This window comes from Camelina sativa, chromosome 14, assembly GCF_000633955.1.
Source record: "Camelina sativa cultivar DH55 chromosome 14, Cs, whole genome shotgun sequence".
NCBI lineage: Eukaryota > Viridiplantae > Streptophyta > Magnoliopsida > Brassicales > Brassicaceae > Camelina > Camelina sativa.
The window spans coordinates 16,662,172-16,683,868 of NC_025698.1; the positions used below are offsets into that span (position 1 = coordinate 16,662,172).

At 37.3% G+C, this 21,697-nt stretch overlaps 5 protein-coding genes and 1 long non-coding RNA gene across 10 annotated transcripts; 1 reads left to right on the top strand and 5 right to left on the bottom strand.

The window, feature by feature from the left end:
• Positions 4,071-4,671, bottom strand: LOC109128821. Its single transcript, XR_002035125.1, has 2 exons — positions 4,325-4,671; positions 4,071-4,236 (listed from the first exon to the last, which is right to left on the bottom strand). It is a non-coding gene; the product is annotated as an uncharacterized LOC109128821 (long non-coding RNA).
• Positions 10,192-11,154, bottom strand: LOC104741727. Of its 2 annotated transcripts, none has more exons than XM_019235911.1 (5): positions 11,034-11,154; positions 10,789-10,914; positions 10,606-10,671; positions 10,410-10,487; positions 10,192-10,337 (listed from the first exon to the last, which is right to left on the bottom strand). In XM_019235911.1, the coding sequence occupies exons 1-5, from the start codon at positions 11,072-11,074 to the stop codon at positions 10,241-10,243; spliced, it is 408 nt and encodes a 135-aa protein (XP_019091456.1). In that variant the 5' UTR covers positions 11,075-11,154; the 3' UTR covers positions 10,192-10,240. The 2 variants fall into 2 exon arrangements, with proteins under 2 accessions (XP_019091456.1, XP_019091455.1); XM_019235910.1 differs by having other exon boundaries at positions 10,606-10,674; positions 11,034-11,140.
• LOC104741725 lies at positions 11,551-12,992 on the bottom strand. Of its 4 annotated transcripts, none has more exons than XM_010462631.2 (5): positions 12,887-12,992; positions 12,252-12,377; positions 12,069-12,137; positions 11,873-11,950; positions 11,551-11,800 (listed from the first exon to the last, which is right to left on the bottom strand). In XM_010462631.2, the coding sequence occupies exons 1-5, from the start codon at positions 12,889-12,891 to the stop codon at positions 11,704-11,706; spliced, it is 375 nt and encodes a 124-aa protein (XP_010460933.1). In that variant the 5' UTR covers positions 12,892-12,992; the 3' UTR covers positions 11,551-11,703. The 4 variants fall into 4 exon arrangements, with proteins under 4 accessions (XP_010460933.1, XP_019091448.1, XP_010460936.1 ...); XM_019235903.1 differs by lacking the exon at positions 12,887-12,992 and adding an exon at positions 12,497-12,617 and having other exon boundaries at positions 12,069-12,134; XM_010462634.2 differs by lacking the exon at positions 12,887-12,992 and adding an exon at positions 12,497-12,615 and having other exon boundaries at positions 11,551-11,771.
• Positions 13,200-14,848, top strand: LOC104741729 (phosphoribosylglycinamide formyltransferase, chloroplastic-like). Its single transcript, XM_010462641.2, has 5 exons — positions 13,200-13,627; positions 13,748-13,862; positions 13,962-14,138; positions 14,225-14,351; positions 14,440-14,848. Exons 1-5 carry the CDS (start codon positions 13,273-13,275, stop codon positions 14,551-14,553), a joined length of 888 nt encoding a protein of 295 aa, XP_010460943.1. The 5' UTR covers positions 13,200-13,272; the 3' UTR covers positions 14,554-14,848.
• LOC104741728 (bifunctional aspartokinase/homoserine dehydrogenase 1, chloroplastic) lies at positions 14,781-19,537 on the bottom strand. The gene is made up of 18 exons (XM_010462640.2): positions 19,395-19,537; positions 19,098-19,296; positions 18,630-19,004; positions 18,407-18,495; positions 17,999-18,302; positions 17,828-17,880; positions 17,529-17,737; positions 17,363-17,450; positions 17,162-17,275; positions 16,968-17,066; positions 16,659-16,853; positions 16,491-16,573; positions 16,186-16,411; positions 15,914-16,059; positions 15,668-15,803; positions 15,490-15,573; positions 15,309-15,401; positions 14,781-15,229 (listed from the first exon to the last, which is right to left on the bottom strand). Exons 2-18 carry the CDS (start codon positions 19,291-19,293, stop codon positions 14,984-14,986), a joined length of 2,736 nt encoding a protein of 911 aa, XP_010460942.1. The 5' UTR covers positions 19,294-19,296; positions 19,395-19,537; the 3' UTR covers positions 14,781-14,983.
• Positions 20,263-21,525, bottom strand: LOC104741730 (transcription initiation factor TFIID subunit 8-like). Its single transcript, XM_010462642.2, has one exon. It carries the CDS (start codon positions 21,380-21,382, stop codon positions 20,456-20,458), a length of 927 nt encoding a protein of 308 aa, XP_010460944.1. The 5' UTR covers positions 21,383-21,525; the 3' UTR covers positions 20,263-20,455.

Sequence of the window (21,697 nt, forward strand, 5' to 3'; positions counted from 1 at the left end):
AGATTAAAAAAAAAAGATTGGTAGAATTTAGAGATTTTAATTTGCAAATCAAAAGCTAATAACTATGACATATATTAAACATCATGCCTCCACGTTCCAATGTTTGTAAGTGAGAAAGAAAATGGTGATGGAAGCAGTAATTAATGTTTGAGCGACTATGAAACTGGTGGAGAGATGAAGCTGTTATGAAGGTATATATAGGGTTGATGTTGGGTGACAGAGGGAGTTTTGGTGAGCAGGCATGTATTTGTTTTTTTTTTTAAATTTGTAGATCAAAGTGTAGAGCACGATTTATCTTATGGCATTGATAAAACAATAAATAAATTATTATTGTCTCTCGGATTTTTCCATTGATGCGAAAAAGCACGAGGTGTGTTTTTCGAATTATCATTGGCTAGCCTTTATCCGTGACTGCATGGACGATGTTGGTGTACTCTTAAGTCTTAAGATATATTATCTTTTTTGGTTTTAATTCTACTCTGAAGATTCTAGAACTTGATGCGTATAACTTAGTTTTTGAAATGTGTCAAGGCGTTCAAATTTNCTTATAAATTTAAATCTTTAACCAACAATTCAATATATATATATATATATATATATATATATATATATATATATATATATTTAATTTGTAGATATTTGGTGTTGATAAGTCTCAATCTTTGATTATGCAGAGGTATTGATGCTAAAGGGCCTAACTATGCTATCTCTAAGGTATTGATGCTAAACGACCAGTGAATAAAGGAAAATGGATTCTTTCTAATCCCCATTTTGGCCATCGATGGTGGCAGTCAGTACAATGAGGGTGTAAGTTGTGAGGAAATCCATTTGTAACCAATTATATTAAACATAAATTAGTTTTTTGTCATCATATTTTCTATAAGAAAAAATGTCATTAAAATTACGAACTTTCAAATTGTGGCCATTTTAATCACCAACTTTGTGGGAGGCCATTTTAAACATGAACTTCTGTTGACTTACCGTTTAAATCATCAAATTTTGTTGACCACGAAAAATTGGACATGTCGTTAAATCCCTAAACGGAGCAATCAGTCGGCGTTAAGGGATCGTTAATCCCTCTCCATTAGTCTCAAAACGACACTGTTTGAACCCAAGAAAACAAAACAAAATTAGGAACAAAAATCTCGAAATCGAAATCCCCAATCCCTAATTCTCCTCAAACCCTAAATCGCGATTTTTTCCAATCGATTTCTCAGTCCCAAATGCCGAAAGTGAGAAATAAAGGTGTGATATTGTTTGTTGGAACTCCACCACCACCAGAAGATGAATCACTGAGTCTAATTGTGTTTGATCGAAACCCATTAGATGAAGTGGCTCGAGTTGAAGATGGAGCTCCACCTCCACCGCAAAGACGTTGCAGTTTCTAATGTCGGAGATGGAGGTAGTGAACCGGTTGTATGTATATCTGAATCTGTTGTTGGAACTAAAGGATAGAGAGGTAAAGGTGGAGCTTCAGGTCGGCGTCGAAAACATAAAAAAAAAGAAGTGATGGAAGTGATGAAGATGACGAAGGGAAGCCTGCTATGGAGCATGACAATGAAGATGACTGCGCCGTGTATGGAAATGAGGATTGCAATGATGTTGATGATGCAGTAGATGGTGGAGTTGAAGAAGCTAACGTCGAAGAAGCGGCTATTGAAGAAGTTGCTAACTGAAACATTGAAGATGATTCCCAGAGATGGTTAGAACAGAGGAAGCTGGTTCCAATTCTGACAGTGGTGATGATATATGGGACGACGAGAAGATACCCGATCCTTTGTCGTCGGACGACGAAGATGAGATCGAAGAAGAAGACAAAGACGAGGCAGCTCCTAAAGATTGGTCTGATCCAGAGACTTTGCTAGCGGTGGAGAAAACATACAACTCTCCCGAAGACTTCAAGCTTGCCGTGTTGATGTACTCTTTGAAGACAAGGTACGATATTAAACTCTATCGGTCTACTGCTTTCTTGGTTGGTGCAAAGTGTTGCTATGTTGATGAGGATGGTGTTGAATGTCCTTGGAGAGTGTATTGCTCATATGAGAAGAGGAAGCATAAGATGTAAATTAGAGTTTATGTGTGAATGAGCATATATGTGTTAGGTCAGGGTATTCAAAAATGTTGAAGAGGTCTTCTGTAGCATTTTTGTTTGAGGAAAGGCTGAGGATAAATCCAAAGCTTATAAAATACGAGATGGCTGCTGAGATTAAGTGGGAGTATAACTTAGAAGTAAATCCAAATCAGTGTGCAAAGGCCAAGACCAAAGTGATGAGTGCAAGAAAAGCTAGTCATGATTCACATTTTGCAAGAATATGGGATTATCAAGCAGAGGTATTGAATCAGAACAAAGGCTCAGAATTTGAGATTGAGACAGTTCCTGGGCCGGTAATTGGAAGCAAACAAAGGTTTTTTCGGTTGTATATCTGTTTTAAAGCTCAAAAGGATACATGGAAAAAAACTTGTAGACCTATCATAGGTATAGATGGAGCTTTTTTAAAATGGGATATAAAAGGGCATGTTCTAGCTGCAGTTGGAAGAGATGGGGACAATAGGATTGTGCCTCTTGCTTGGGCAGTTGTAGAAATAGAAAACAATGATAACTGAGACTGGTTTTTGAGACATCTCTCAGTAAGTTTGGGGCTGGTTACAATGACACCTCTAGCTCTCATTTTGGATAAACAATCGGTATGTATCCCATATTTCTTTTTTTTTCTGGTTGTCTCGGGTTACAATACGAGACTTACACTTGTGTTAATTTGATTTTTTTGCAGGGTTTAGTTAAAGCAATCAGTAACATCCTTCCACAGGCTGAACATCGACAATGTGCAAAACACATAATGGATAATTGGAAGCGAGACAGCCACGACCAAGAACTACAACGCATTTTTTGGAGGATAGCACAGAGCTACACCACAGGGCATTTCAATGAAAATATGGCAGAACTCAAGTAGTATAATCCTCAAGCATACACCACTCTACAACTTACAAATCCAAAAACCTGGTCAAGAGATTTTTTCAAGATTGGTACTTGCTGCAATGACAATCTTAACAATCTCAGTGAGTCATTCAATAGGACTATTAGACAAGCCAAGAGAAAGCCTTTGCTGGATTTGCTTGAGGACATAAGAAGACAGTGCATGGTCAGAAATCCAAAGAAGTTTATCATAGCTGATAGATTGAAGACACGGTTCACAAAAAGAGCTCATGCAGAGATTGAAAAAGCAATTGCTGGAGCCCAATATTGCAAGAGATATATGGCCAGAAACAGCATGCATGAGGTATGGGAGAGTGGTGTAGGTTATAGTGTTGATATAGATGCAAGAACTTGTGGATGCAGGAAGTGGCAAATGGTTGGAATCCCATGTTCTCATGCGGCAAGTGTGATAATAGGGAAAAAAGAGAAGGTTGAGGATTATGTCTCTGACTACTACACAAAGAAAAGGTGGCGAGAGACATACCGTGATGGTATTAGGCCTATGCAAGGGATGTCATTGTGGCCTAGATTGAATAGGTTGCATGTATTGCCACCACCATGAAGAAGAGGAAATCCTGGAAGGCCTTCTAACCATGATCGGAGGAAAGGAAGAAATGAATCTTCGTCTTCTTCAAATACCAAGAAGATGACAAGGGAAAAAAAGGATCATGACATGCTCTAACTGTCATCAAGAAGGCCACAACAAGCAAGCTTGCAAAAATCCCACTGCCGTTAGTGTGCCAAAGAGACCAATAGGAAAACCACGAAAATATCAGGTTTTTATTTTACAAATATATGTTTATTTTGTCAAGTTTTTAGCATAGTTTACAAGTTTTTTTTTTGACATACACTTGAATTAGGTACCGCAACCACAAGGATCACAAGCTCATCAAGTACCACAAGTATCTCAACCTTCTCAAGTACCACAAGGAGAAGGAGCTCATGAAGGACAACAAAGATCTCAACCTCATCAAGTACCGGTTGGATCTCAATCTTTTTAAGTACCACAAGGATCAAGAGCACATTTTTCACAAGGATCAAGAGCACACGTCTTAAGAGCACACGCGTCAAGAGCACACGTGCTAAAGACTACAACCGCAAGGACCACAACCGCACGGACCATAACCGCAAGGGCCACAACCGCAAAGATCACAAGGAGAAAGATCACAAGGAGAAGGACTTGGTAGATTTGCATCATGGTTTGAGTGTTCCAACTTGTTTTTTGTTTTGTTTTCTCACAAGGGCAATGACCAAAGTAGAACCTATGAATTTATTTTGTTTTGTTGTCAAGTTTTTTGGTTTATTGTCAAAACAAGTTCTATTTATAAATTGGTTTTAAAGTCACATTACCTACAAGTACTGAATCAAGTTCGTTGACTTACGATGAAGAGTGAGGAGACGAGAGAGTGGTTTCAAGAGACGGAGATCACTGAACGAGAGACGTTGAGGTACGATGTGGTAAGCGACGGAGAGACGAAGCGGGTTATTAGCATTACCGCCGGTGGAGGATGAGGAGGAGACGTTGGCGGAGTCGAAATCGCTTGGGAAGAAAAAGGCGGCGGAGAGAGGGATACCGAACTGATCGTCGACGGTGGAAAGGAAATCGGCGGCCCAGTCACGGAAATCTCTGGCTGACTTCTTTTGAAGTTGTAAACAAATGAAAGAAGAAAGACTGACTTCTTCGTTTATATACCTCTCTCTGGTTAAATCGTTGTGGAGAGGAATGATGCGTTAAACCGGTTTGGTTTAGTGATAAACCGAGATTTGTGATTGTATAGAAGAAAATTGTGAAATTGATCGGGTTCGGTCAAAGCGTTAAAACCAAAAAGACTTGGCACTCTTCAGTCCTCACTCACACTTATCTAGATTGTTGTCAGCTTAGCGTTTAGCACTTTTTAAATTATAAATAATTAAAGATAAGTGGTTTATTTCTTTCTAGTTTATGTGTAAATTTTAGAAAAATCATTTTCTTAAAAAACTTAGCAATTAAATTTTTAATTATTGAACGATAATTTTTAATTAGATCACTAAAGTCTCAAAAAATCAAATGTGTAGTTTTTTTAGTATTGCTTCGATTTAATCCTGAAAATATGCCATGTGTAAATTAATATGATAGGCTTTTGATACATTACTTCAATACATATAAGAAAAAATTACCAAAAGGTCAAATGCGTTGTCTAATATTAACGAGATACATATAATTTATGGACATCATTGTTATTTTAAAATGAAGGGAATTAGGTAACAAAATGACGATAACCAAAAGGATCGTAAACCTAGTATACTATTAGAATATCAACTCAAATTAATAAGAAGATTGTTAGAGACACTATATCTATATGTATGAGAAACAATGAATTAATGCATTTTTTAAAACTACAATTATCTACCTTTTCTACAATCAGTTATAGAAGCAATCGGAAAATTCTCAATCGAATTAATGATCACCAAAATTCTTAAAACACATTATCCAACATATAAATTTATTTATTTTCCTTATTCCATAAAAAATAATTTTATATGTTTTGTAACACTTTTTCAATAGCAATAATAATAAAATTTAAAAAGTAGTGATTGAAAATATTAACAATTATATGAAATATTTTTGATTTATAGTTTTGGAAAAATGTAATATACAAGAGTTGCGCATACATAATTGTGTGGCGGTGAGATAATTCAAGGTAACACTTGTATAGATAATTCAATGTTCCTATTTATCATTCAATAAGAGAAGTTTTTTTATTACATAGTTTATATTCATCAAGTTAATAGTCACATGAATTTTGGAAAACATCATGGAATGAGATTAAATTTTGAAAATTACCAAGAGGTGATATGCTTGATGATTATGTTTGATGATTATGAATGTTTCCTGATTACCTGATTATGAATGTTTTCTGACTTTGTAGAATGATGAAGAGGAAGGCATTGGTGGTGATGAGGAGAATCTCAATGTGCAGAACCAAGAGGAAGAAGACTTTTTTAATAGCGTGTGGTGTGATACTGAGGTATTCAACCTTGAGGATCTTCTCGGTCCTCCTCATCTCTAAAGAAAAAACACGAAACTCTTTCTAATATAGATCTTCTCAATCTACATCTCAAAAAAAAAAGACGGACCTCTGCTTTTATATCAGAACCATTACCATGAGAACCATCTTCAAGAAGCTCATGCCATTCTTTCTCTTTTTTTTGAACAAAATAAGATACAACATAAATAAAATATAATTCACTACAAGAAAACATGGAATTGCCGACTGCAAGATGCGACTTAAAACAGAATCGCTAAATTTAGCGACTACATTGCGATTGTTTTGCTACTCATTGACTTCTAAAATAAAACAGTCGCCAAATAGCCGCTAATTCGAGACTGATGCATAATGTCGCAGTGTAGTCGCCAATTTGCAACTACTTTGGAGACCAATTTGACAGTCGCCAAATTTTGCGACTAAAGAGCTGCTCTTTAGCGACTATTTTGTTTAATTTGGGCCTTAAACCAAATTTGCACCGTAATAAAACGGCGAAAACCCAAATCTCTCATTCATCTTCTTCCCCGATCAAACCCTAATCCCTTATTTCTCTTCTCATTCGACAAACTGCAGCCCCTAATCTCTTATTTCTCTCGTTAATCGACAAACCCTAATCTCCTCATTTCTCTTCTCAATCGACAAACCCTCATTTATCTTCTTAATCGAGAAACCCTTAATCTTCTCATTTCTCTTCTTAATCGAGAAACCCCTAATCTTCTCATTTCTCTTCTTAATCGAGAAACCCCTAATCTTCTCATTTCTCGATTTTGATTGCTGGAGTAAAGAAAAGAGGAGGAGGAAGAAGAAACCCCTCAAATCGAATCTCACAAACGGCGAATCGAAGACCCGCTAGTCTTCCCAGCAAGTATGACCTCACGCCTGCGAACCCTCACTTACCGGACACTGATTCTCAGGGAATTCCTGTCCCAATCCTCCAGCCTCCAGTGAGACCTACACCTTCTTACAGGGACTATCCACCTCCGACAAATCTATTCCAGAACTCCAAGCAGACATCCTTTTCTGGAGCATCCCCTTCCAACGTAACTCCAAGCAGGCGTTCTTTTCCTCAACCTCTCGCTTCTGTGACGAATCCACCAGAATTCTCAAGTCAAATTCGAGAGTCTCCTCATCCTTCAGTCACGAATCATCCTCGAAGGTCTCCTCAAGTCTCAAGTCAACCTCGACAGTCTACTCAACCAGTCTCAAATCATCCTCAACCCTCTACTCAACCTCGAATAGCATCTGCATCGCATCATAGTTCTCAAGCGCAAAACTCACATGAGGAAGAAGAAGAAGGAGCTGATTCTGAGGATTACGGTTTAAGGCAATCAAATATCCCAGCTGATGTACTTGCTGCTTTACATGACATGCTTGTCCAGCTAGGCCGTGACTTGTATGCTACCGTCCTCTCTCCCAGTTTAGAGCCTGGGACCACTTGGTGAGTTATTTCTTAGTTGGAACATCTTGTGTTTTTGTTTGATTAGATTGATTAGAATTTTGATTGGAATTATTAGAATTTTTAGGCTTGTTTGTGTTTCGAACCGTTTGTGTTTGATTATATCTATACTAGTATTTTGCAGCAGTTTTTGCTCAAAAATATTTTTTGGAAAGTTTTTACATTGAATGCTATTTAATGCTTATATTCATATCCAAACAAGTTTAGTTAACTTTCTCTACTATCCTTATAACCAAACACAATTAAAATATTTTAAATATCCATATATATAATGTTCTATAATTAATACAGATATTTAGAAGATTTATTTCAGATTAAAAAAAAGTTATTCTGCTATCATCTCTTTTTGATTTTAAAATTTAAATGTAGTGATTCATCATATAATACATAAAATGAATAAAAAAGTGTATTTTTTCTGCATAGATTGTGATTTGAATTTTTGAAAACAAACATATATTACTCAATTAATACAAAAAGTGTTTTTTCAACATGCATATATAGTAAATTTATTGTATATAGTAAATTATAAAATTTTAAAAAGTTTATAATCTATAACTTAAACATCTAAACTTAATAAAAAGTTTAAAATTTTAAATATTTAAACATATTAAATCTTCAAAATTACACAAACAAGTTATATTACATGACATGTTATATAACATTACAAGATTAAATTAATAATACTAAAAAATAAACTATCTGTAATATGATATTTCAATACGGGTTAAATCCTCATTTTAATGTTTTAACAACACCAATATAAAATATGTCGAATCAAACTGATTTAATTAATATTGTAGTAAACAAAAATTGTGCGGTATACCACGGTTTATATATTAAATCACTAAAATTAACAAAAAAGTATATTAGCAAAATTAGTATTAAAATATGTATTAATAATTAAAAAAAAACTTACCCCGCGGTACACCGCGGGTCATAATCTAACTTTTTAGGATTTTTACTTCCGATTTGTTTGTGTTTGAAGGTTTGGTAAGGACAAGTCAAAACTTACCCGAAAAATTATAAAAGTGTTTACAAACAAGTTTGATGGGCCATATTATAGTTGGGGTTGTGTTTCTAATCAAAGAAGAGAAGAAAACTTCTTGGAATTCGCGGTAAACTTCTACTCCTTTCAATTTGACTTCTTCTTTTGTAGAAAACACACACCTGGGATCCCTCACTTACCGGTGTGGTTCAAGAAAAGTTCTACACCATTTGTCAACGCCGTATGAAAGACATGGTTTCCAAGGCAGCAGATCAAAGAGTGCAACCACTTCAGCAGCTCGAATGTCTGACCATAATGGTCTTGGTCCTCACAAGCATGTATGAGGGCCGAAGTCTTACTTACAAATCGAACAAGAGATGGTGAGTTACTTCTTTACCTTTTCATTGTTTAATAAGTTAAAACAGGATGGTTCCTCACCTTTTCATTGTCTACCATTTCAGGAAGTAGAATTGGGAAGACCGCCAACTATTCCTGAAGTTTTCTTCAGGACCCATACCAAAAAGGATGGTACTTTTGTCGATAAGAAAGCACAAGCAGTTCATGAGGCATATAAGAAAAAAAGGAAAGCTAAGTTGGCTGCTCTGGATAATGAAGAGTCTTCTGATGGTACTTCACGTCGATCAGAGCTATCTCACGAGGAGGATGATGAGCTCTTTCTTCAGGTAATTTGCTTCTTTCTAATAAGCTATTAAGTTTTTCATTGTTAAGTAATTATGTTAAATTTTTCTCTCTGTTTTGTTATGCAGTCTACTTTCATAAGCGATAGAGGAACATACTTTAGAGTTGGAAGCCTAGGGAGTTACATCAACGGGAAGCGGAAGTTCCCTGTAAGCTCTTCTTCTTTCACAAGCCTGCAACAACAACTTGAAGAAGCTAACCGCAAAATAGAGCAACAAGCAGCTCTACAAGCAGAGCGTGAAGCTGAGGCTTCAAGGGTTGCAGTTGAGGCTTTACGGGTTGCATCTGAGCAACAAGCAGAGATCAAACGCTTGGTGAGCTTCCTCAAAACTAACCCAAACTATGTCGCCTTCCTCGAGTCTCAAACCAATGACCCCGACCCTGCTGATGTTCAAAGTTAGGTTCCTTCACTATCCCTCCTTCCCTCATGACCTTTAAAACTTTTGTAATGGTTGTACTTATGTATTTTGAAACTGCTTGTAGAACTTATGAATGGTTGTTTGGATGTTTTCTAGAACTTAAGTATGTTGAAACTTGTGTCTTTGTTTAGTTTCATGTTTGTTATGTTTTAGTTATAGTTTTCATAATCAGTTTTGGTATTACAAAATCAAATAATTCAATTTTACTGGATTTAAAAAAAAAAAAATCTGATAAATTGATAATTAAACAGTCGTAAAACAGTCACCAAAACGTACATAAATCAGTGACCAAAACAGTCGCAAATGAGTAACCAAATCAGTCGCTAAAGCAGTGCAATTTTGTCTCCACTTTTAGCGACTGTTTGGCGAGGGAACAACGACCAAAACTATTGGACACCAAATAGTAGCTCCGTGCCGACTATTTAGCGACGCTCTGTTTAGCGACTACAGACGTCAGTCGCCAATCAGTCGCTACTAGGTAGTTTGCGACTGTATAATGACTGATTTTATAGTCGGTAATTATATGTTTTCTTGTAGTGATTCGTTACAACATATTATTCGTTACTCTTTTTTTTTTGAAAGTAAAACATACAACATAAACAAAATAAGATGACAGAAAACTTAATCTATGTTTTAATATAAATGGTTACAAATGGATTATTCCCACAACTTACACCCTCCTCATTGTACTGACTGCCACCATCGCCACCCAAAATGGGGATTAGAAAGAATCCATTTTCCTTTATTCACTGTTGTAGCAAACGTAGCCTCAATACCTCTACATAATCAAACAATATCAACACCAAATGTCTACAAATTTTTAAAAATATGTAAGGAAATTTATATGTACTTTTTTGGCTCCTTGGATCTATTTCGCTGTAGTCCAGCACACTCACAGAAATTACAAGGCTCCTTACAAGGAATAAGCCTGCATAATCATCAACCACAGAGAGAGACTCATCAGCACGAATATTATTTCATAAGATATTTAAGAAAAAGAACAAAGAAGTTGAAGAATAAATATTTTTTTTCATAGCCTTAATTACCGTTTTGGAATCTTCCAATTATTTTCTGCCGGTGGTCTACAACAGTACATCAGCGCAGGCGAACAACTGCTGCATAATCAAAACAAAGAGACGACTCATCAACAACAATGTCTATAAACAGAAACTAAAAGCAGTAGATATTGAAGCAAATTTATATGTTCTTTTTTTTAATTATAGCCTTACTATGGTTTCTTCCATTCCATTCGACGAAGAGTGTCACTCCAGTTGTCAAAACAAAACCCATAAATCTGATGCCTGTTAAACTTGCGCCCAGCTCTCATAGCCCTTCTTGTTCTTGTTCTTATCTTCCTGTAAGAATATCATCATCACGACACAATAGATTTGGAAAATTTAAAAAAATGAATTAATTATATAATAAATAAATAAATAAACTTCACTCCATAAACCAAAGTAGAAGCAATTCATACAAGTATTCACAAGAAGATAAAACCTTTGATCTCAAATTCATCAGCGTAGACAAAATTAATAAGCATAAAGGGTCCAGGCTTAGAGGTTATATATATATAGGATAGAGAAAAACTTAGGCTTTCCTAAATACAGCACACAGAAACTCAAATACCGACGTAACCGACCACATGTACGTGTTGTATAATACTCTTAATAAATCTCTAGATTATCTATATAATTCCTAGCATTAAGTAATCAAGAATACATAAATGATGAATATACATATCATGAAAACAAACACACGTTGCTGCAGAATCACGCATCGAGCTCGACGATAATTAGTTAAACAACAATAAAATAAAATTAAAAAAAAAAAATCAAGCGAAGGGGCATTTGTAGCAAAGAGGTACTTCATGTTTGTCGATGGAGCCGTTGGAGGAGAAGATTTATCAAGCAAAGATGTATTTGCAGCAGCAAAGCAATANTAGGTAGTTTGCGACTGTATAATGACTGATTTTATAGTCGGTAATTATATGTTTTCTTGTAGTGATTCGTTACAACATATTATTCGTTACTCTTTTTTTTTTGAAAGTAAAACATACAACATAAACAAAATAAGATGACAGAAAACTAATCTATGTTTTAATATAAATGGTTACAAATGGATTATTCCCACAACTTACACCCTCCTCATTGTACTGACTGCCACCATCGCCACCCAAAATGGGGATTAGAAAGAATCCATTTTCCTTTATTCACTGTTGTAGCAAACGTAGCCTCAATACCTCTACATAATCAAACAATATCAACACCAAATGTCTACAAATTTTTAAAAATATGTAAGGAAATTTATATGTACTTTTTTGGCTCCTTGGATCTATTTCGCTGTAGTCCAGCACACTCACAGAAATTACAAGGCTCCTTACAAGGAATAAGCCTGCATAATCATCAACCACAGAGAGAGACTCATCAGCACGAATATTATTTCATAAGATATTTAAGAAAAAGAACAAAGAAGTTGAAGAATAAATATTTTTTTTCATAGCCTTAATTACCGTTTTGGAATCTTCCAATTATTTTCTGCCGGTGGTCTACAACAGTACATCAGCGCAGGCGAACAACTGCTGCATAATCAAAACAAAGAGACGACTCATCAACAACAATGTCTATAAACAGAAACTAAAAGCAGTAGATATTGAAGCAAATTTATATGTTCTTTTTTTTAATTATAGCCTTACTATGGTTTCTTCCATTCCATTCGACGAAGAGTGTCACTCCAGTTGTCAAAACAAAACCCATAAATCTGATGCCTGTTAAACTTGCGCCCAGCTCTCATAGCCCTTCTTGTTCTTGTTCTTATCTTCCTGTAAGAATATCATCATCACGACACAATAGATTTGGAAAATTTAAAAAAATGAATTAATTATATAATAAATAAATAAATAAACTTCACTCCATAAACCAAAGTAGAAGCAATTCATACAAGTATTCACAAGAAGATAAAACCTTTGATCTCAAATTCATCAGCGTAGACAAAATTAATAAGCATAAAGGGTCCAGGCTTAGAGGTTATATATATATAGGATAGAGAAAAACTTAGGCTTTCCTAAATACAGCACACAGAAACTCAAATACCGACGTAACCGACCACATGTACGTGTTGTATAATACTCTTAATAAATCTCTAGATTATCTATATAATTCCTAGCATTAAGTAATCAAGAATACATAAATGATGAATATACATATCATGAAAACAAACACACGTTGCTGCAGAATCACGCATCGAGCTCGACGATAATTAGTTAAACAACAATAAAATAAAATTAAAAAAAAAAAATCAAGCGAAGGGGCATTTGTAGCAAAGAGGTACTTCATGTTTGTCGATGGAGCCGTTGGAGGAGAAGATTTATCAAGCAAAGATGTATTTGCAGCAGCAAAGCAATAATATTGAAGCGTCTCCAAAACCCTAAACCTACTACTAGAGATGGGCAGTGAACCGAAGATTGATATATACATATATATATGTTAATGTTTGTTACCTTATAAATTTTCATAATTAAATTAAAAAAAATTGGGTGGATCCGATTATTTATTGGTTCGGGTGGAGCGACCCGATTAATATGTGGTTGGGTCGGTAAATAAAATCAATTTGTAAAGGGTTAAGACTTAAAGAGGCAGAGAAGACCAAACACAGTCTCCGTCACTCGTTCCGACAACAAAACCTCCCGATTAAACAAACCTCCGTCGGGATTTCAAATGGAATCACGGGTATTGTTCTCGAGTCAACTCTACTTTCCGCCGCCGGTTCAGAATCGCGACAACTCGATTGCTCCTTCGTTGTTGGCGCCTCCTTCCCGGAATGCTCTCTCCTTCTCTTTCCCAACTCCCTTAACCCGATCTGCGATGAGGATCGGACAACCACTTGTAAAAGCTGCTCCAATCGTAGCAGAGGTTGATGATGTCTCGAGAAGAGATGGAGTCATAATAATAAAAAGGAAGAAGCTTGCTGTGTTTGTTTCCGGAGGTGGTTCCAATTTCAAGAAGATTCATGAGGGATGCAGTGTTGGTTCTGTTCACGGGGATGTTGTTTTGTTGGTCACTAACAATAAAGGTATTACCTTTCTTCTTCGGAGCTTCTCTATGTCACTCTTTGGGTTAACGAATCAGACAAGAACTGCTTGCTATCAGTGTGTTGATTTTGAGTAATTGTTTGTATGTATATCAATCTTAGATTGTGGAGGTGCTGAGTATGCAAGAAGTAATGGCATTCCTGTTTTAGTATTCCCAAAAGGGAGACGAGAACCATCTGATGGACTCTCTTCTACAGAGCTCGTTGATGTTCTTAGGTTGCTCGACCTCTCTCTCTCTCTCTCTCTTTCTTTAGTCAATGGGTGTTACCACTTTTTTTTCTAGATATGTCTCTTTAACATTGGTTTAATGGACAGGGAATATGGTGTAGACTTTGTTCTTCTAGCTGGATATTTGAAACTTATACCGGTTGAGCTGGTGCAAGCTTTTCCTAAACGGATTCTAAATATCCATCCTGCGCTTCTTCCGGCTTTTGGAGGCAAAGGGCTTTATGGTGAGAGAGTTCATAAAGCTGTTCTAGCATCTGGAGCTAGGTGAAGTCGCATACTCACTCACACAATGTGTAGTTTCTTTCTTTTTCTTATGTGCAAGAAAACATGAAACGGGTTTTATTATGTAGGTATTCAGGTCCGACAATTCACTTTGTCGATGAAGAGTACGACTCAGGGCGTATACTTGCTCAAAGTGCAGTCCGCGTGAATGCTAATGACACACCAGAGGAATTGGCCAAAAGGGTTCTTCGTGAGGTACTTACTACTAAATAATACTTTTGAATATTACATTTCACAATTCAGATAATTTCATTGGTTTTCTTTTTTGCTATTTTTGGTTTAGGAACACAAACTCTATGTTGAGGTAGTGGCTGCAATCTGCGAAGAACGTATAAAATGGAGAGAAGACGGTGTTCCTCTCATTCAAAGCAAAGGCAACTCTGATGAGTATTATTAGATCATTGACAAATGAAGTTCAACCGCATTGGATCTCAGATTAGTTCCATTTTCATATCTAAGGTGTTTCAACCTTAGGTTATATATAGTCTTCAGGCTGTAGAAGAAGTTTTTGCCCAGAGTATAGATTGAGAAATGTTTCTGAAACTTAAGTTTTGTTTCAGTTTTGTCATAATTATATGGAAGGAGATGAAACTGATCGTCAAAAAAAAAATATGGAAGGAGATGAAACTAAAAGCCAAGAGACTGATTGTATTGTGTAATTTACCGAAAGCTTTATTCAATTTTTTTTTTCCTAGAGTGTTTTGTTACCATAAAGTTTTATTTCATCTATAAGAAGAATCAAAATCTCTGAAATCCATATTACAGATTCTAAAATGTAGAAACAGGGTTTTTATCAACTAGATTTGTTCCTAGAAGAAATGATTGGGTTAAGATGGAGCCCCGAGATAGAATGCAAGGCGAAGAATGTCACTGAATATTCCACCTGCTGTGACTTGAGCACCAGCACCAGGTCCGCGAACAATCAGAGGCTGTTCTTTGTACCGTTTGGTTGTGAAAGCGATGATGTTGTCAGCACCCGAGAGCTGAGCAAACGGATGATCTTTCTTGTACCGTTTCAACTCTACTGTTCCCTTTTTCTCTACCGCGTCTACAACTCCTACATATCTCAAGACCTATAAACACAGCAAATGAGTTCTTTTCGAGGCTGTGCATTCGGTTTTTAACATAAATTTGCTTAGAGGCACTACTTACTTCTCCTACTGCTTCAGCCTCTTGTCTTTGTTTTGACAATTCTTCATCAAACTGAGGTAGCTTCTCCATGAACTCTTCTGCTGATGCACAAGCCTGTGATGAACATTGGAATAGAATACTGAAGTGTCAAAAGGATTATCTTTGTTGACGATGAGAATTAATATTGTATACAGAGACTTACTTGTAGAGGCTTTGGCACAAGATTCTGGACTGGGAGGCCGTCAAGATCCAATCTTAAGCCTGATTCTCTGGCAAGAATTGTCACCTGCATAAGAAGCAGTTACGAGAAGGTTCAAAATCATTAAATGATCGAACACAAGCTGCCAAAAACCCAATTTGATGACAGAAAAAAACCGTACTTTTCTGGCAACATCTGTTCCAGATAGATCATCTCGTGGATCTGGCTCTGTGAAACCTGCCTGCTTTGCTTCCGCTACAACATCACTGAAGCTTCTGGTGCCGACAAAATTGTTGAAAAGGTAGCTTAAAGTACCACTGCAGCAAGGCATCAAAGGAAAATATTAGTGTGTGTGAAGATGCAAAGCCAGCTCATTCTTTTGTTATCTGAACAAATTGTTGTGGTTACCAAGCTGAACAGGAGATACCTGAAAATGCCTTCAATCCGCAGTATTTTATCCCCTGTTTCGAGAAGACCACGTAAAGTGCTGATAATTGGAAGACCAGCTCCAACGGTTGCTTCATAGAAGTAATGTGTGTACGATTTTCTTTGAAGATCTCTAATCTTTAGATACTGCATTTACAAACAGGAAAGTGTTACCAACTAGTCTCTATGTTCATGGAATCACGGAACCTCAACAAGAACAGATTTTGTAGCTTCCTATTCAACATTCACTAAAACAAATATCGAACTCTTAACCTGATCAAGTGGTCCTGAGTTAGCCTTTTTGTTCGGAGTGACCACATGAATTCCTCGTAGCAACCAGTCGTAGTAACAGCTAGCGACACCAGCATCGGCCGTACAATCAACCATAACAGAGTTTGGAATGAAATGATTTCCCTTCACATATTGGGTGAACTTCTCCATGTTAGCTGTTTCTCCCTCTTCTTTCATAAGTTCTCTCCATCTTGATAAGTCAATTCCCCTAAAAGATGATGATTGTGTAAGGATTACAGCAGTAATGCGGTTCACCTACAAGTATTGAATCAAGTTTGTTGACTTACGATTCACTCATCAACATTTTACTTGAGCCAGTGATCCCTATAACACGCAAGTCAATTTTGAACTCTTCTTTGAGCACTGCAGCCTGTGAAAATAAATTTAAAGATGATTCAGTTTGAACCTTGGTCCGTATATAACTATAATCTCACATATACAGATCAGATACTCACCTGATCTCTAATCTGATCAAGTAAGGTTCCACCAATTAGTCCTGGTCCTATGATCCCCACAGCCAAAGTGGTTCTCGAAAGGTAAAATCTTGAGTGCACAGCTCTTAGTGCCCTAATGCAATCTTCACGCTTGACAACTACTGTAATATTGAATTCGGAGCAACCTTGAGCTATAGCACGGATGTTGATATTGGCCTACAGTTATTTAGGAATGGCAATGTATCAGCAGAGCTTCTTAGCACAAAAAGGATATGAAATGAACGATAGAACCGTCATTCGATTTTCTTGGCAAACACTACACTTGCTTACCTTTGCTAACGCGTTGAAAAAAGTGGCAGAAACACCAGGAGTGCTTGCCATTTTCTGGCCAACTGCTGCTAATATGCTACAATTTGGGATGATTTCAATCTAAAAAAAAAAAACAATTAAACCATAGGTTGGGAAAAAAAGCCGATGCCTTAACAATAATATAGTTGATATCCTATAAAGAACAAGAGAGATACCTGGGAAAGGCGGCCACCAGCCAAAGCTTGACGAAATCGGGAATTCAATGCTTCAGAAACAGCTTTCACTTCCTTCTCAGGTACAGCAAAGCATACAGAGTGCTCGCTACTAGCCTGGATTTACGTACATTAATTAAGAACCTGCAATTGAAAAGGGAAGACATAACCAATGGAAGAAATCAGAAAGTTGAACTAGATGACCTGTGAGATCATAATCACATTAGCTCCAACTTCCTTGACAGCAGCAAAAATGGCACTGGCAGTACCAGGAACACCAGCCATTCCAGTTCTATAAAAAGAATGCAAAGTTCGTATAAGAAATAAAATAATCAGCGAGTATGTAATACAATATCCACCATCAGCTCACCCTTCTACATTTACAAGAGCCAAATTGTCAATCGTTGCAAATCCTTTGACAGGAGCGTCTAATTTATATCCATCCTCATCTTCAGTCTGCCGACATATCATTGTTCCAGGGGCAGAGAGGTTGAAAATGTTCCTTATCACAATTGGGATGTCATATTTCATCACTGGAATAATGGTCCGCGGATGTAAAACGTTTGCCCCAAAGTAAGACTGCGCAGGCATATCAACATTAATGTTAGGTGTAAACAAAGATTCTGGAAAGCTAGGAATTTAAACAAGTGCAAGAGGTTCGAAATTTACCATTTCCCAAGCTTCTTGGTAAGAAAGAGTCTTCAGTACAACAGCTTCACTAACTGCATCGAAACATATTCATTAGCATAACAATAGACAAACATAATGAGGAACACACGCCTGTCATGGCTCAATAACTACTCCTAGCTATACGGAAATTAAATGTATGCTTGCACATACCTTTCCTTGGATCTGCACTGTACACACCATCAACATCTGTCCAGATTGTGAGTTGGTGAGATCTAAACAGAGCACCCATTATAGCTGCAGAGAAGTCACTACCATCTCTCTTGAGAGTCGTTGGAATGTTCTGTGGTGTACTGGCTATGAAGCCAGTTGCTATAATAATCCTTGCTGAGTTCAGGGAAAACCACTTTTCCAGTCTCTTTTCTGATTCCACAAAGTCAGGATCGACTTGATTAGAGCTCGTCGGAATAACAACAAGCACATCCCTTGCATCCATCCAGGTGCAGTCCAATCCACTCTAAAAAGAAATGCACACAAGCATGTAAGAATGGTAAAAGTCCAGAAAAACATATTCTTCTTAATTAGAATTTCCTCGCAGCACAACATCTAAGACTTGTATACCTTTCTCACAACAGCAGCTAACATCTGAGCAGACCACAACTCTCCATGACCCACAACGAAGTCTGAGAAAGATTCTGTCGCATGACCAGCTGCAGAGATAGAAGAGGTCGTAACAGGAGGAATAAGATTTCAGAAGAACATAAACCAAATCCAGTTCAACTACATAATACCTCCTCCTAACAATATGTAATTAGCATTGACAAAGAGAAAACGAAACCAGTACCTATGTAAATGGCACGAAGCATTGCTTTGAGATTGTTTATATCATCATTTAACCGAGCCAAGAAACTCGCGAGTTCATCTCCATCAAGCAAGTCAACAGCCGTTGCTCGGTGCTTTTCAAGAACAGCAGCCAAAGCAGACAGGTAGGAATCATCCCGAGACTGAGCTCTATGAATGAGATCATACATCATATCAGTGACTTTAGCCATCGCTGACACAACCACCAACTTCCTCTCAGAGGCATCCTTAACTACAACATCAGCAACATCTTTAATCCTCTCTGAGTTTCCCACACAAGTTCCTCCAAATTTGTGTACAGCCCACGAATCTCCTTTGGGAAGGTGACCATTCTCCACAGAATTATCCAACGCTAAATCTATTCAAAAAGAAAAAATACAAATCACCATCAACACAAACAATCACAAATCTTCTCAGATTAACATGCAAAATCAACGTCGGAGTTTCAAACCTGTGACGGAACCTAAGACACGAGGACTCTTCAATTCGCTTCTTACGCAGTGACCCATACAATTCCGGCGCCTCAATTTCTCGAAAGAAACACGATTCGACGCGAGTCGTCTCCCATACACGAACGGAACGCGAGCGGAGAAATCTCCGGCCACCGCCGGAGAAGAAACAACCTTAGCCAGAGAAACCACCGGCATTTCCTGTAGAAATTTTCAAAAATTCCGATTTCTAAAGTCAAAAACAAGTGGAATACTCACTCCATACAAACGACAAATAAAATGAAGAAGCAGAATCATACCGTAAGCTCAGTCAAAAACTACCGGAGGTTTAAACAAAACGAGAATATCCACCGGAGGAGAAGAAGACACCGCCGAGATCGGAGAACCAACAAACTCGAAAACAAAAACAGTGGCAATTTCAGTAAATTTTGAGAAGGAAGGCGACTTGTTTTTGCTGTGCATATATATGAATCATAGTGGGGGTAATGAAACAGTGTACCTCAAAACTCGATGGGCAACACGTGTACGTGTTGTATGACTTCTTTAAAACATGGACGGTGGAGATTAATTTGGGTGTTTGTGAAAATGGATGTTAGAAAAAAGACTGCATAAAATGTGTCTATACAAACCACACTAGAGTCGTCAAGTAGCTTAAACAAAAGCTTTATACATTAAATTTGGTGAAAAGGAAAAACACATGACATTTCTGCATTTCATATACATTTTTAAACCCACCAACCTGTGTAGTTTGCATTATTATTATTATATAACAAAAAAAAGTTACACTATAGAAAGTTTCCTAGGCAACAAAGAAAAATGAAACAAACAATTGTACATAGTTTTTTCCCCAAATCGGTTTTTAGAAAAAACTAATCTAGTCAATGTTCTCAATCTAGTTTCCAAAAGAACCACACTTCACATCATATTCATGAACAAAACACCTATTTGTGCGACCAATCCGTTGTTCACTTTGTGTGCTGGTTCCAATGACTAAACAAGTTAACATCGGGTAAAAGATCAACTTAAAAAGTTCATTTAAAACCGGGCTGGTTCAATAATTTCCCTTTATTATATAGTCTTTCAATTTTGGCAAAACGAAAAAAACTATTGGAATGAAATGTATAATTCCACTATTTTTATACGTCTGAATATTCAAAAAAAAAAAAATCTCATAGAAAGAAATAAAGTAACCAAAATATCAATAGTGTATAAAAATATAACACTGGGCATGCTAAAACTTTCAGAGATGCAGCTCGTGCGGTATAATACCAATTAGCAAAAATGCACGGGTCCTCAAGCGTCTACGGTTCGAATCCATCTTAAACCTCATGGTTTTGTTTTTCTTTTTTCAAACCAGTCACTAGTGTATATACTTAAATCGGCCACTCGCCGGCACTGTGAATATATTCTTCTTCACCTCAATATCACGGCCAGATTCACCGTCATTATCCCGGTGCCACCTCTCAAATCTTCGTCCCATTTTGAATCTCACTCTCGCTCTCCTCTGTGGTAATCTTCCTCCGCCTTTTTTACCTCTACAACTCTCAGATTTCAAATTTTCACGATCAATAACGGAATCAGAGTATTCCCACAAGTGATCAGATCCATCTTTAGTACACCGATCGGAGTAGAGACTAGCGTCAGGGAAAGGCGGAAGCCAAGCTGGAACATACTCCACCGATTGAGTCACCGCCACCGCCGCGTGATCCAAATCTTTTCCCGATGATGATCCGATGTCTCTTTCCGGCTTCGGTAACGGTTTAGCGAAAGGGATCTCAGGAGCATACTTGACGAAATCGGAGAGGTTACGGAGAACAGCGGATTTGATCAAGCAGTGTGATTCAACATCGTGAACGGTAGAGCCGCCGGGGAAACAATCGGAGGTAGATAGAGCGATGTCTTGGAGACCGTTGACGATGTCGAAGAGGTTCGACTCCGTACGATTAGCGGCGTTTGAGAACGACGACGCGAGTCCGGCGAGGGATTGTAAGAATTTGGTTGTGGTTACGGTCAGAGTGTTGAGAGCGGATGAATCGGTGGCTTTGTATCCGATAGATTGGCAGATTTGACTGACGGCGATTCTGGTGAGAGTGAAGGTGAAATCCGCCGTGGTTGTCGGTGATTGGTCGGAGGGTTCTTCGAGTTTGAGTTTAGAGTTACGGCGTCGCTTCATTGGTAGGGTGGAGATTTTTGAGAGGATCGAGAAACAAGGAGGCGTATTGGAGTTTGTAAAGATTGGATTTATTAAAAAGAACCCTAAATCGTGGGGTTCGAACCGGCGTCGCATTGCTTATTGGATTAAATAATCAGCACGTACAAGCCACGAAGCCAAGATCTCATTACATCGCAAATATCAATCTAAAGGTTTACATTGATTTATGAAAACTGTAAACCGATCTGCCGGTTGAACCCACCGAACCGTGAATGAGACCCTTGTTTGTTCGGTCATATAACCTATCGAACTTTGAAGATTATTATATCATCCGATCTAGGATTTGGATCATTACAAATATAGATATTACAAAATATAGCATTAAAAAAATCAATAGACCAAACCTTATTCAGGAAGGCCTAAGAACTAAGACCATCATAAGAGCAAGAT

What these genes read in the sequence shown, in the direction of transcription:
- LOC104741727 (XM_019235910.1), bottom strand. Translation starts at nt 11,074, where the DNA reads ATGAATTTGAGATCAAAGGTTTTATCTTCTTGTGAATACTT. An exon ending in TTATCTTCTTGTGAATACTT is followed by an intron (nt 10,915 to 11,033) that starts GTATGAATTGCT and finishes ATATTCTTACAG; the next exon opens with GAAGATAAGAACAAGAACAA. An exon ending in AATTGGAAGATTCCAAAACG is followed by an intron (nt 10,488 to 10,605) that starts GTAATTAAGGCT and finishes ATGATTATGCAG; the next exon opens with GCTTATTCCTTGTAAGGAGC.
- LOC104741725 (XM_010462630.2), bottom strand. Translation starts at nt 12,537, where the DNA reads ATGAATTTGAGATCAAAGGTTTTATCTTCTTGTGAATACTT. An exon ending in TTATCTTCTTGTGAATACTT is followed by an intron (nt 12,378 to 12,496) that starts GTATGAATTGCT and finishes ATATTCTTACAG; the next exon opens with GAAGATAAGAACAAGAACAA. An exon ending in AGATCCAAGGAGCCAAAAAA is followed by an intron (nt 11,801 to 11,872) that starts GTACATATAAAT and finishes TTGATTATGTAG; the next exon opens with AGGTATTGAGGCTACGTTTG.
- LOC104741729 (XM_010462641.2), top strand. Translation starts at nt 13,273, where the DNA reads ATGGAATCACGGGTATTGTTCTCGAGTCAACTCTACTTTCCGCCGCCG. An exon ending in GAGCTCGTTGATGTTCTTAG is followed by an intron (nt 13,863 to 13,961) that starts GTTGCTCGACCT and finishes TTTAATGGACAG; the next exon opens with GGAATATGGTGTAGACTTTG. An exon ending in GTTCTAGCATCTGGAGCTAG is followed by an intron (nt 14,139 to 14,224) that starts GTGAAGTCGCAT and finishes TTTATTATGTAG; the next exon opens with GTATTCAGGTCCGACAATTC.
- LOC104741728 (XM_010462640.2), bottom strand. Translation starts at nt 19,293, where the DNA reads ATGCCGGTGGTTTCTCTGGCTAAGGTTGTTTCTTCTCCGGCGGTGGCC. An exon ending in TGTCTTAGGTTCCGTCACAG is followed by an intron (nt 19,005 to 19,097) that starts GTTTGAAACTCC and finishes CTTTTTGAATAG; the next exon opens with ATTTAGCGTTGGATAATTCT. An exon ending in ATGTGATTATGATCTCACAG is followed by an intron (nt 17,276 to 17,362) that starts GTCATCTAGTTC and finishes ACGTAAATCCAG; the next exon opens with GCTAGTAGCGAGCACTCTGT.
- LOC104741730 (XM_010462642.2), bottom strand. Translation starts at nt 21,382, where the DNA reads ATGCGACGCCGGTTCGAACCCCACGATTTAGGGTTCTTTTTAATAAAT.